Source organism: Pseudonaja textilis, chromosome 1 (assembly GCF_049901715.1).
Source record: "Pseudonaja textilis isolate UNSWEBS1 chromosome 1, rPseTex1.2, whole genome shotgun sequence".
Taxonomy (NCBI): Eukaryota; Metazoa; Chordata; class Lepidosauria; order Squamata; family Elapidae; genus Pseudonaja; species Pseudonaja textilis.
The window spans coordinates 263,520,756-263,534,186 of NC_141990.1; the positions used below are offsets into that span (position 1 = coordinate 263,520,756).

Consider the following 13,431-nt stretch of genomic DNA (forward strand, 5'->3'; position numbering starts at 1 on the left):
GAGGTGCTTTGCACGTTGTTGAGAAGTAGGGCCTAGCCCAGAAGCCAGTGCCAAAGATGGACGCCAAAACCGTCCCTGCCGGGCGGACCGGGGAAGGGGATGGCGGAGCTGCTACCTCCCTTGCTGGGGAGAGACTGTGTAGCCAGTAGACTCCTATATCTAGAGGAGTACCAAGGCAGGATTGCAAGGTACCAGCAGGGATTTGGACATTCCAAGGATCTGCCCAGGAATCAAACACAATGCGGCCTGCAGGTAGGCCTCGAGCAGTGGCAGGCGTCCCTGGGGCTACCAACCAAAAATTTTAAAGTAAAGTGCCATCACGGGTCCTCGGACAGTTGCACGTTTGGATGCGGCCTACGTAGAGGCCGGGATCCTAGCGCACGTTTCGCACCCCACTTTTGATCAAAAATTTTTTTGCATTTAAAATAGGAGGCTGTTGCACAGCAGGGCCTAGCCCAGAAGCCAATTAGCCAAAAGTTGAACGCCAGGCAGCTACCCCTGCCGGACGGACCGGGAAGGGGTATGGCAGAGCTGCTAACTCGCCTGCTGGGGAAGGGCTACAGAGCCAACTAACCCTGGTTAGCCTGATAGAAACTAAGCGCAAACAGGCAAGGATATAGGCAGTCCGAGTCTGCCTATAAAACATTAAGAAAAACCCTGTTATAGGCCTCTGAAAAATGGCGCCCGGCCATGCGGCCACACACAAGATGGCGGCGACTCCTGCCACTCCCAAGATGGCTGACGCCACAGGGAGCCCAAAATGGAGGGCGCAATGACGAGGCAATCCCCAGCGGCGGCTATCACCCAGGAGAAGTTAAAAGGCCCGGAGGCCACAAAGAAGTACCTGGGAGAGGCAGGGAAGCATCTCCTGGGTTAGATGGCGTTCGCGGGGGAAACGGCGAAAGAACAAAACCAGGCAGGAAAGAAACGATGCAGCTTCGCACGGAGCGAAAAGGCGGCAATCGGAGGGGGGGGGCCAGCGCTCGAAGCGCTGGATTCTCCCTTAAAAGGATAGTGAAACAATTCCCCTTAGAAGAAAAAGGCTCAGTTTCCTGCGCTGTCTGAGAGTCCAAGTTGATCAAAAAAATAAGAAAACACGAGGTGCTAGAACGACCAGGAGCAAAAGGAAAACCAGCCTGACTGCCACGAGGCTGAGCAAAAAAAACTGGGGCGCGCCCGGAGGACCATGTGATGGTGAGAGGCGTGCCTCAATCTCAAGCTCAGCCTGTGAGAGCCGAGACTGGAGCTCCTCCCAACCTGGACACTCGAGACAGCTCTATGGAAAATTAGAATATTACGTGCAATCAATAAAACAAGGATTGTACATAGAACAATATCAGACCTCTGAAAAGTAGAAGCATGCATATTTATTCAGTACTTGGTTTGGGCCCCTTTTGCAGCAATTACTGCCTCAATGCGGCGTGGCATGGAAGCTATCAGCCTGTGGCACTGCTAAGGTGTTATGGAAGACCAGAATGCTTCAATAGCAGCCATCAGCCCTTCTGCATTGCTTGGTCTCATGTCTCTCATCTTTCTCTTGGCAATGCCCCATAGATTCTCTATGGGGTTCAGGTCAGGCAAGTTTGCTGGCCAATCAAGCATAGTAATCCCACAGTCATTGAAGCAGGTTTAGCTGCTTTTGGCAGTGTGGGCAGGTGCCAAGTCCTGCTGGAAAATGAAGTCAGCATCCCCATAAAGCTCTTCTGCGGAAGGAAGCATGAAGTGCTCCAAAATCTCCTGGTAGACGGCTGCGCTGACCCTGGATTTAATGAAGCACAGTGGATCAACACCAGCAGATGACATGGCTCCCCAAATCAACACAGACTGTGGAAACTTCACACTGGACTTCAAGCATCTTGCAGTGTGTGCCTCTCCATTCTTCATCCAGACTCTGGGTCCTTGGTTTCCAAATGAGATGCAAAAGTTGCTCTCATCAGAAAAGAGGACTTTGGACCACTGAGCAACAGACCAGTTCTGTTTTTCTTTAGCCCAGGTAAGACGCTTCTGACGTTGTTTGTTGTTCAGGAGCGGCTTGACAAGAGAAATATGACATTTGAAGCCCATGTCCAGGATCCGTCTATGTGTGGTGGCTCTTCATGCACTGACTCCAGCCTCAGTCCAGTCCTTCTGAAAGTCCCCAACACTTTTGAATGGCCTTTTCCTGACAATCCTCTCCAGGCTGCGGTCATCCCTGCTGCTTGTGCACCTTTTGCTTCCACACTTTTCCCTTCCACATAATTTTTTATTAATGTGCTCTGATACAGCACTTTGGGAACATTCAACTTCTTTTGCAATTACCTTTTGAGGCTTTCCCTCCTTATGGAGGGTGTCAATGAGGGTTTTCTGCACAACTGTCAGGTCGGCAGTCTTTCCCATGATTGTGCTTCCTACTGAACCAGACTGAGAGACCATTTAAAGGCTCAGGAACCCTTTGCAGGTGTTACGGCTTCATTAGCTGATTAGAGTGGGACGCTTTGAGCCTAGAATATTGAACCTTTTCACAATATTCTAATTGTCTGAGATTGTGGATTTGGGGTTTTCATGAGCTGTAAACCATAATCATCTCAATTATGACACATCACAGCTTGAACTATCTTGCTTTGCATGTAATAAGTCTATCTCATATATTAGGTTCACCTTTTAATTTGCATTACTGAAATAAACTTTTGCACGAAATTCTAATTTTTCGAGTTTCACCTGTACTTTGATCCCAATGTTAAATTATAAGCACATAATACTTAGCTGTATTTTCAAATCCCATTTTACAGAAAGATTTTACAAAAAAAAGGAACAGAATACCAGGTACAGGTACATATTTAGTGACTGTTCAAAGTTAGAAAGGCACTGGAAAAAGTGACGTTTGACCGATTTTCACATTATGACCATTGCAACAGCTTCATGGTCACATGATCAAAATTGAGTTGCTTGGCAACTGGCATGTATTTATGACAGCAGCATTGCCCCAGGGGTCATGTCATCACCATTTATAGCCTTTCCAACCAACTTTTGACAAGTGATGTCAATGGAGGCGGGAGGGGGGGCAGATTCATTTAATGACATGATTCACTTAACAACTGCAGCGATTCATTGTGGCAAAATAGTCATAAAATAGGGCAAAACCCACTTAACAATTGCTTTGCTTAGCAACAGAAATTTCAGGCTCAATTGTGGTCGTAAGTGCCTACTTGTGCCTAAAATCAATTGTAGAGCCTGTAGACCTACTTGATTTTTTAAAAAAAAATTTTTTCCAAACCGCTTAGAGAGTGCTGTAAAGCACGGGTCTACAACCTTGGTCACTTCAAGACTTGTGAACTTCAACTCCCAGAATTCCTCAGCCAGCTTTGCTTTGCTTTGCTGGATGAGGAATTCTGGGAGTTGAAGTCCACAAGTCTTAAAGTGGCCAAGGTTGGAAACCCCTGCTGTAAAGCACTATAAACAGGCATGATATTACCCTCTGAAAAAAAACTCTGAAAAGTAGCCAGGGGTGCCTTTTCCTTCCGACCTCGCCCTCCTCCCCAAATCTAATCACACACCCCCACCCCTGACAGGACCCTGGAGGCACCGGATCCTAATTATCAATGGCAGGAAGGGAGTAAAAAAAGAAAGGGAAAAAAATCAGAATTGTTAATCAAGGGAGCTCCGGTTCCAGTCGCCGCTTCAAGCTTTTTTTTTTTCTTTTCCCTCCGTGCGACTTCTCGCAGGGGAATTTTCCGGTAAATGAACATTGCTTTCACTCTCCGGAGGGAGCTGCAGCCGTCTGGCCCTTTCCACACCTCCGCATCCCCAGGAAACCTCCCGCCCCGTCCCATGCCACCCCCATCTTCTTCCCTTCTCCCGCCTTCCCCTGCCTCGCAAATTAGATAGCCAAGCCGCTGTTTGTCTCGTCCGCTTGCCAAGCCAGCCAGCCAGCCAGCCCGCCCGCCCTCCCGCCGCAGGGATGATAGAAGAAAAAGAAAGGGAAAGAGGCAAAACTTTGCAACGAGGTTCGCTTCCTTCCCGCATTCGCTCCCGCGTCTCCACCACCCACCCCGCGCGCGCTCTTTCAGGGCTGGCCAAAACAGACCCCGCGCCAAGAAATCGCACACACACCAACACAAACACACCCTTCCTTTCCAGCTGGTGGTGTGGATCAGCTCCAGAGCTGGGCAGCCTCTTCCCTGCTCCTGACTCAGGGGGCCTCTGAGGGGAGAGGAAGGAGAAGAAGGGGGGGGGAAAGGGGGGGGATGAAAAATCAGAATTCCGATTTTAGTCGGAAGAATTTCATGTATGTATAAAGCGGTATATAAGTCTAAGTGCTATTGCCATTAACCAATTAACTGACCGTCCCTCCTGATAGAGCAAACCATTGACTGAGTTATTTGAATCCATTCTAAAATATTATGAAAATGTCCGCTCTGAATATGTACCTAGAATAACGAAGTTGCTTACAATGGGGAAAGCTTTCTAAAAGTGTGGAGAGCTGCTGCAACTTTAAAAGCCAGCTGGAAGCTGAATTATCTTCCTGAATCAAAGAAAGATTGAGAGATTAACCATATATGTTCTGGAGGCAGTTCCACAGTTCATTCTGATAACTGCAGAAATGGAAAAGATTTTGGAGAGAGATCAAAAACTTTGGACTTCTATCTACAATCCTAACTGCAGCAGAGTCATCACAGATTTTATACTTTGCTATCCCAATCTCTTAATCACTTTAAGAAGTAATCAATTATAGCTAGAGAGAGATTTCCTTTTGCAGTGAAGACTCCTTGCAGTGAGTTAAACAATTTTTTGAAACTACAAAAAAAAAAACAAGATAGACTTTGGTTTAAAGGTTTAAGACTTATTGGCAAAAAGCTCAATTAAGAGAGGATCAGAGAATTTTCAGTGGCTAAGGAAATAGTCTCTATTTTTTATTCTGCTGTTTTTATTTTCTCTACAGGCTGTTCTCAACTTACAACCATTCATTTAACGATAGTTCAAAGTTAGGACACCCTCAAAAAAAACTATTTACAAACCGTCCTCGCACTTGTAAGCATTGCACCATCTCTATGGTCACATGATATCAGGTGTGAAAAATCAGGCCCAATTAAACTGATTCATCATTATTCATGCCTATGCATAGGAATCTTCCCAACTATGAGCAGCTGCTTGGGGTTAGATAAGGGACAATGGAATCCCCAGGGAGGCTGAACTTAGTTTGCTTATCACTACATAGGGATTCTATGCTGATCCTTCTTTTAACTCTGCGCCCAGGTTCTGCCACTCTTCCTACATGTTTGCAATTTGGATTTTTTGCAACTGGCTCACATTTATAACCTGTGGGTGATTTGCAACCGTCTGATAAAAAATATCAGTTGGGATATCTGGATTCACTTAATAACTGTAAAATTGGGTTCAGTCACATGATTATTCACTTTATGACCCCACCTACTTATGATGGAAATTTTTGTTTCAATTGTCATAAGTCAAGGACATTACCTGCATATATAAATTAGTTAACATTACTTATGCCATTACTAAGTTAATTAAAGATAATAGCAGTGCATAAGAATATTTCTTAATCATCTCTAAAGTTCTGCATAATAAAAGATAAGGAAAAACTCAAATGTGGGGTTGAGTTACTATGGAGACATTTCTATTTGAAAGAAGGAAGACATATTTTTCCATCTTGTCTGCCTGGGACAGTTTTGCTTTTAAGATTTTAAAATGACATATTAGAAAAAACGACAAAACAGGGTAGAAGAGATTCACCAGAGTAACCTGCAATTATCCAAGATACACTTCAGAATTTCAGTAAATGATAAATAAATTTGGTTGGATGGGGGAAAGTGATATTTTGAAAAACAGATGAAAGATTTGTAAAACTAAGACAAGTAATGAAAGATGTTAATAAACCATCTGGAAAAAATCAAACAAATTAATAACAAAGTGGAAAATTTAGAGAAGAAGTCAGGAGCCCAAGACAGAGAATTGGACAAACTGGCTCTACTAGAATTGAGAGGAAAAGAATTTTGCCTGAGATTTAGACCTATTCTAGAGGTTCCTGATGAAAATATTAAAGACAGGTTTATTAATGTCTTGGCAATATTTTTGAATCTGAACGAGGAACATAGGGAAAAATGATACTGATAACATTTGTGAAATATAGTTGGCAGATTTGCCAGACGAAGAAATGTTCTTATGGAAAAGAAAAGGGACCAGTCCCTCAGTAGTATTTTAATACAAAATTGAAATTGGATACTGATATAATTGTTTTAAAAATGATTCACATCAGAATTTAGAATCATAAGGCTGGAAGAAGAGACCTTGGAGATCTTCCAGCCCAATCCCTTCCCAATCTTTTCTTGAAAACCTTCTGCAATGGAGCACCCACAACAAGTTCCAGCTGGGATCTCTTTTTAATGAGTTTCCACCTATTGCTTCTTGTCCTGCCCTCAGGTCCTTTAGAGAATAAGTTGATTCTCTCTTCTCTGTGATTCCCCTCAAGTCCTGGAAGACAGCTAAGATGTCACCCCTAATACTTATCTTCATTAGGTTAGACATACCTAGTTCATCATACAGTTGAACTTTTGGACTCATCAACTTTGTTGCTCTTGTCTGCACACTTTCTAGGGTCTCAGCATCTTTTTTATATCATGGCAACTGGACATGGTATTCCAAGCATGGCTACGCTAGTGCGCTGTAGAGTGATCTTGATGCTACCTTGATATGCTGATACAGCGTATGACTGGGTGGCTTTTTGATAGCTGCAGTACATTGCTGGTTCATACTTAAGTAGTGGTCCACTAGGACAAGATTCTGGTCCTCACTTTAATACAGGAGTTTCCTTTATCACCACTTTATCGATTCTTTGCCAGAGCCTCTTAGTTTTGAGCATATTGATGTTCATGTTTTTCTTTCCATAAATAGTGTTTCTAGATGAGCAACATAAAATTCAGGGACAGGAAAGAAACAAGAAATATAAATTCCTTTAATTTTCCTTTTCTGCATGTCTTGTTCAGAATTCATGATTAAACTTGGACACAAAAGTCTAAGGTGTTATCTTTTATTTTTCCTTTCTTCTCCAACTTTTCCTCAGATCACCTTCTTGTTTTCTGTTTCAGTGGAAACCTAGTATCTGAACAGTAACTTATTCAAGAAAGCTGACTACAGGTTCAGCAATATTATCATCTCAGATGAACAGAAAAATCTCCCAATCTTTGGAATCTTTTACTATGTGCAATTCAAAGTTCTGGCTATCACCTTTTAAGTCCAATATTACTTAGGACCTTTATATCTATGTGACCACCTTTTCCCAATGAACTGAGAGATAGGGGGAAATGTGCCTTGTCTAGGTCCCTTCTCTTAGAGAATGTCATCTTCAGACCCCTCTCAACAGAGACTATATTCTTGGAAAAACAATCCTAGTCCACTGGTTTTTCAGAATGTCATTAAAATCTTGCTTTGGGGGAAAGTTTTGGGAATAAACTGATGGGGGGGGGAGGGCTCCCACTACGTGTTTAGTTGTTGTGGCTGTCTTTCAGAATGCAACTATTGTTTAGCTGTTGTCTATTAGAGTTTATTTTAATGTTATATTTTTTATTTATTTTAACCCACCTTGGGTCCCCATTGGATGGAGCCGGATATAAAATATAGTTATAAATAATCTGGAAATGTGAATTAGACATTACTACTTTAAGTTAAAGAAGATCTGCAAGCTATCAGTCAAACCTCCAAGTATCTATAACTCAAAATTAGAATTTCTATACTATATTATAGTTAATTATAGGCTTTGTTCTTTGCTCTACTAAGTCTGCAATCCTAGCTTTACATGCATAGAAGTAAATCCTACAGAACACAATGAAAGATCCATCTAAGTAAAAAATGTGTAGATGAGAACTAAGGCTGAAAGACTTTTTGTTCATGTAAGCTACTCAATTATTTTGCTCTGGTCCACTATCATCCCCTTCAAATACTCTACACAGTAATAGAACAATATTTCCATAACACAATCACCCTTGGGTCCAACAGATATAGAGAGACAGATGGTGAAAACATCTGTAAGCAAATAGTCCTATCTTTCAAGCACCATCAGTCTGAAGATCACCAGTGAAAATTAAAATTTCACACCCTTATTGCACGAAAGCAAACATATGGCCTTATTTCATCTTAATGTGTATGCATTCTCAAAATCTTGCATAATACATGTGCCTGTGGGTCAAAATCCCAAGGCTAAATGAGAAGTTATATGCATAGAGTCCAGCTGCTTTCAAATTAAACTCTGTGGTTGTGTACATATGCTCTTTTTAACAAGGTTCTAAGTTATATCCTCCAGTTAAAAAATAAGACCAAGAAGTCAATTATGAAAACCAATTAGGAGCTTATTAAACACTATGTGATTAGCCTAAGATAATTAAACAAGATTGCTCAAAGATCAGAATTTTCTTCACACATGGCTACTCTGTAAATCATGATACAGCACACAGCCTTCATTTAACCAACATTAATTCCATTCACCTGTGAAGATATATGGTTACCAAACATGTACATTCTTAAACTGACAAATCAGCTCAAGGAACCAGACCCAAAGAGAAGCGGGAAGGAGGAGGCTTGGCAGGTGCCAGAGGGGCAGTGAGTGCTTTGCGTGTGAGCGCTTCTGGCAAGGAGGAAGAGAAGCTCCTGGGGGGGGGGGTTCAAGTCTCCCCCCAGCAACATCTTCACCAGAGGGCATAGCTGGCAGCCGTTCAACCTTCTCAATGTGTGGAGGCAAGACATAACACTAGTTCAAAGGTTCCTTTTCCCCCAACTCCACCCCCTCACAGGCCAGGAAACACCCGGGAAGGACTCCGATGACGTGATCTCCCATGCATATCAATCCATCTGCCACAAATATCACCCTGTTGCCCCACCTCCCCACCAGCCATCTGATCTTCAGCACGTGGCTTGTCACCTCTAAACATCAGATTCTCACCACCCAGCACCAGTTCAGAGGTTTCTTTCCCACCACCCCAGGGATAGAAGGGGGGAGAGGGAGGGAGAAAGGGAAAAAGAGGAAGGGAAAGAGGGAGAAAGGGAGAGAGGGAGGGAGGAAGGGAAAGAAAGAGAAAGAGGGAGGGAAAAGAGAGAAAGAGGAAGAAAGAGAGAAAAAGAGGGAGAAGGGGGGAGAGAGGGAAGAGAGAGAGAGAGAGAGAGAGAGAGAGAGAGAGAGAGAGAGGAGAAAGAGAGAGGGGGGGTAAGAGAGAGAAAGAAAGGGGGAGAGAGAAAGAGGGGGAGGGAAAGATGAGAGAGATGAAAGAGAGAGAGAAAGAGGAAGAAAGGGGGAGGGAGGGAGGGAGAGAGAAAGAGAGAGAGAGAGAAAGAAAACAAGTGAGTACTTAAGAAATTTGAACGATTTTTAAAAACAGAGGGTCTGTGGAGACTTAGTTACGATTCAGAAACCACGCACATTAAAAGATTGTATGATGAAATGAATGTAAAATGTAAGCAGTACAACTGATAGCAACAATGGGAATATCAATGAAAGACAAATATTAAATTTATTGTGAACATTACACTTAAAAACAGTAGTATAAGATGCTTCAGTGCTGCTATGTTGCTCTAGTGCCGATTGCTGAAATAAATAAAAACTGCTAGAAATGAAATAAGATCAGATATCTTTTTCATATTTGGCAGAATGTTATAAAGTACAGTAATTCTGTAAAATGATCTATTACAGAATGAAATAAATCTTAAAGGTTGAATTCTCTTTCCTGCCAGCTGTTTTATTTCCCCAATAAATATTACCAAGTTAATATCTTACAAAGTAAGAGTTGCCTTTGTATATAATAAGAGATGCCATAAATCCATTGTATATCTCAATATTCAAGATGTACTTCGACAGAACATACAATCTATTGCGTCTATATATGTAAATTGAAAGTTACCACAATATAGATCCTACAGTCTGGCTATTTCTATCCAGGAAGAGTATATTATTATATAACAGAACTCTCCAAGCTTGGCAAGTTTAAGACTTGTGGACTTCAACTCCCAGAATTCCTGAGCTAACATGACTGGAGGAGGAATTCTGGGAGTTGAAGTCCACAAGTCTTAAAGCTGTCAAATTTGAAGACCCCTGTTGTAGATGTATGAGCCTAATTTGACTGATACAATCATAAAAGGATATCTGAAACTTTAACCTTTAAAAAGGCTGCTCCACAAGGGTTCACTAACCATGCATATGTTCATTTAGGGAGAATGCAGCATCTGGCAAAGAAGGTCAAGCCTGCGAAAGATTAACAGCTCACTACCACAGGGGTTGGCAACTTCCATGTAGACAAAAGCTGCAGTTTTACTTTTCCAGCTGGCCAGAAAGCTAATTAAATGTTTCCACTACCTCACCTTAGTAGCTTTGTAAAATAAACAGATTGAGAGACTTTTAAGCCTGTTATTTTAATGAGCTTGCTCAGAAGTTTACTATTGATGTTAAACAATATCAAGAATTAAATGAAGTCCTGTAGAACCTGAAAACTTCCCTCTCTCCCCATTTAAAAAGACTGTGATCATTTCCTCCCATAAGGTGGAGCATTTAACAAAACACAATGAAGGCATTATTTATCATAAATATTATAAAATCCTACAGGATGTAATTATTCAACAATCTGATTAAATTCTACTGGTTTTCTTCATATACCCCTCAGTAGGTCATGTAGATTTAGATGTAAAAAATAGAACTGAGATTATTTTTCAGCCTTGATACACAAAGCAAACACTTCCAGATTGGTTCTATGATACAATCACTGTCCTTACCTAGTCCTTTTCAGAATACATCAATAGTTCTGTCTGAGGGGAACAGCTCTTATCTATTAAGCAATTGTTTGGCAGTGATATAATATTTTAGGCCAAACATGAGGTAGAAGACCAATGTACAATTTACAGAAATTGGTCTAGAGTTGAGATTAGTTACTCATGTAAAACAAAGCACCTGACAGTGTTAACATTAGATAAATTTAGGGCAAAAACACCATCCTCCTTTCTCTATTAGCCAAAAAATTAAAGAAGCAGAGTGGGAAATTATTGAGATGTGAATTTTAGAGTATCTGGTTATTTTATTATCAATACTGAAAGTGCAAGTATAAAATATTAAATGTAGTGCCCAATTCTACAGAAAAAGGAAAGCAAAAACAGTATTTTTCATTAATACAGAGGGTACCAAGATGACTATTTTCCTTCCTTTAAAAATGATCAAAGTTGTACTAGTTGAACTATTTTCTTAACTCTACTGTTAAATCTACAATTAAAATAATTATCACATAACATAAGAACATGGGAATTACTGTAAAAAAAGTAGTTGATGCAAGCAAAGTCTCTCAGCAACTTAAGTTTTGAATAGAAAAGTCACTTTCCCCTAGAAAGTTTCATCTTTCTTTTTCCTTGCACCATTTTAATTTCTTACATTTCAAAGCCTTTAAAATTTCTCCGGTAATGCAAATACCAAATTATTTTTGTAATTAGCTTTTTTGATAAGAGCATTTTCACTTTTATATTAAAACACTCAGAATAGGTCAGGCTTGGTGGGGCTTCAAAGACAAATCAAGATGGAATCTAGCTAGAAAAATCTAGCGTTCTTACCTCCTGAGTGAATCCTCCTCTGAAATTTCCTCAGGCATTTCCTGGTTTAAGGCGTCCTGTGATACATTCTCAGGTCTATTTGAAGCAGATTGGCTGTAAATTCTTTCCCAGTGCCCCGTCTCTTGATTAAAGACTCCTCTCACAGTCCTTTCCTCTTGAGGATTAGAAGATCTTCTCAGGGGCAGCCTGCTAGAGGGAGAAGTTCGGCTTTCCATTCTCTCAGAAGGTGGTAGCTGGCTACTGCTGGATGGCACCCCCTCAAATGTGCTTTGGGACTGCCCTGGTGCATAGCTGGGTGTGCTTCTTTCCCAGCGAAGTGTGTCATTGTTAAAAGTCAGCAGGTTGTGACAGGCGCGACAGCGGTTCAGATGCCCCCGTGACAAATTGGAATTGTTTTCACTGCTATGTGGGGTCTGTTGATGAGAAGGACCAGGCCTATCAGGCTCAATGTTGTTATTAAGCATTTCCTGGGCCTGATGTGACTGACTAGGTTCACCACTTATCCCCTGATCTAGTTCTTGAAGCCTATCATATTCCAAGAAGAACCGCCTCAAGTCACATTGAAGCTCATTGCGAAGGCTGGCTGGATTGCTTGGGCCAGTACTACTGGTGCTTTCTGCTTCAGCTTCAGGAGCTGGGAAACCCCTCCCTTCTGTAGCTGAAGTATATACAGAGGATTGGGAACTTCCTTCCTGCTGTCTCAGTACCGACAACAAACTCACTGAAGAGGCACTGGTTCTAGGAGGAGGCATACCTTCCAACTCAGAGCGAGGGCCCATATTCAACACTGTTCGAGTCCACTCAGAACCCTCCAACCCTGAGGCCATCTGTCTTGGGTGGATCCTGGACGGATGGCCTGACAAAGACCCAGTAAGGGATCTACGAGTGGGGCCCAGGCTAAAGTTGCGCAGGGTGTTGCCAGCAGTACTGCTCTGAACAGTGCTGAAAGCAGATGGTCGATTAAGGAGTCCCTGCTCCTGCTGCGCTGAAGATGCCTGCTCCTGGGGTTGGTAAGGTTCCATTTGCACAGAAGAAAAGGAAGTGCCAGTGGACCCAGAGGATGTGGAAGGGGCGTTGTCCTGGGATGGGAAGAGAGAAGATGGAAGTCTTGCACTAGAACATCGCCTGCAAAGGCACAAAACCCCCAGATGCTGGCAACATTTTACTGAGGGGTAATTGACAGGCTCACTGAGGCCATTATAGGCAGATGCTCTAGAGGTTTCACTAGCTGGAGGTGGTGGTGGTGGTGGAGGAGGAGGAGGAGGAGGAGGTGGAGGTGGAGGAGGTGGGGGAGGAGGAGGAGGAGGGGAGGGAGTAGCAGAGTCTTGCATGGCGTTTTGCTCTCCCACCTGGATCCCAGAAGAGCGTGATGACAGCATATGCAGGAAATTATGAAGGAGTGGTGTGCGTCTCACTGGTTGAGATTGGAGAATGGAACGTTGACGGTAATGTGGTATTTCTGTACTATCCACAGGTATTTCCACCTCTTCATCATTCTGCAGAATAAAGTGCACACAATCAATCAACTCATGGGGGGAACTCCTCAAATAATTAGAAAGATAAAGCAGAAAATGCTTTTCTTGAGTTGGATAGAATTACTAACAATCTTTTATTAGAATGGTCAGGTTAGATTCAGAAATTTCCATGTAATAATGTTTTATATTCCCATAAAGATACAGTACAGTTCTTTCAAAGAGCAGCACGGCTCAAAAATGGTCAGCACAAAGAAAGCCAACAAACATTGCAATATGGTAATGTAAATATTCTTATTAGCTCAGTCATACATTTCATAAATTAGTTATGTATAAGCTTGTCTTCTATTGTGTCCTCCCATTTTGTATCAAAGACTAAAATGGGTTATCC

General features: G+C 42.1%; 1 protein-coding gene across 6 annotated transcripts in view; it reads right to left on the reverse strand.

The window, feature by feature from the left end:
• AMBRA1 (autophagy and beclin 1 regulator 1) overlaps positions 1-13,431 on the reverse strand; it is a 161,066-nt gene that overhangs the window by 136,344 nt on the left and 11,291 nt on the right. For 2 of the 6 annotated variants that reach the window (XM_026707746.2, XM_087921432.1), the window contains exons 8-9: positions 12,918-13,064; positions 11,569-11,981 (exon numbers count right to left, since the gene is read on the reverse strand). In XM_026707746.2, the coding sequence (XP_026563531.1) occupies positions 11,569-11,981; positions 12,918-13,064 (560 nt within the window). Of the gene's footprint in view, positions 1-11,568; positions 13,065-13,431 lie in introns of all 6 variants that reach the window. The other 4 variants (XM_026707738.2, XM_087921431.1, XM_026707721.2 and 1 more) reach the window with 2 other exon arrangements.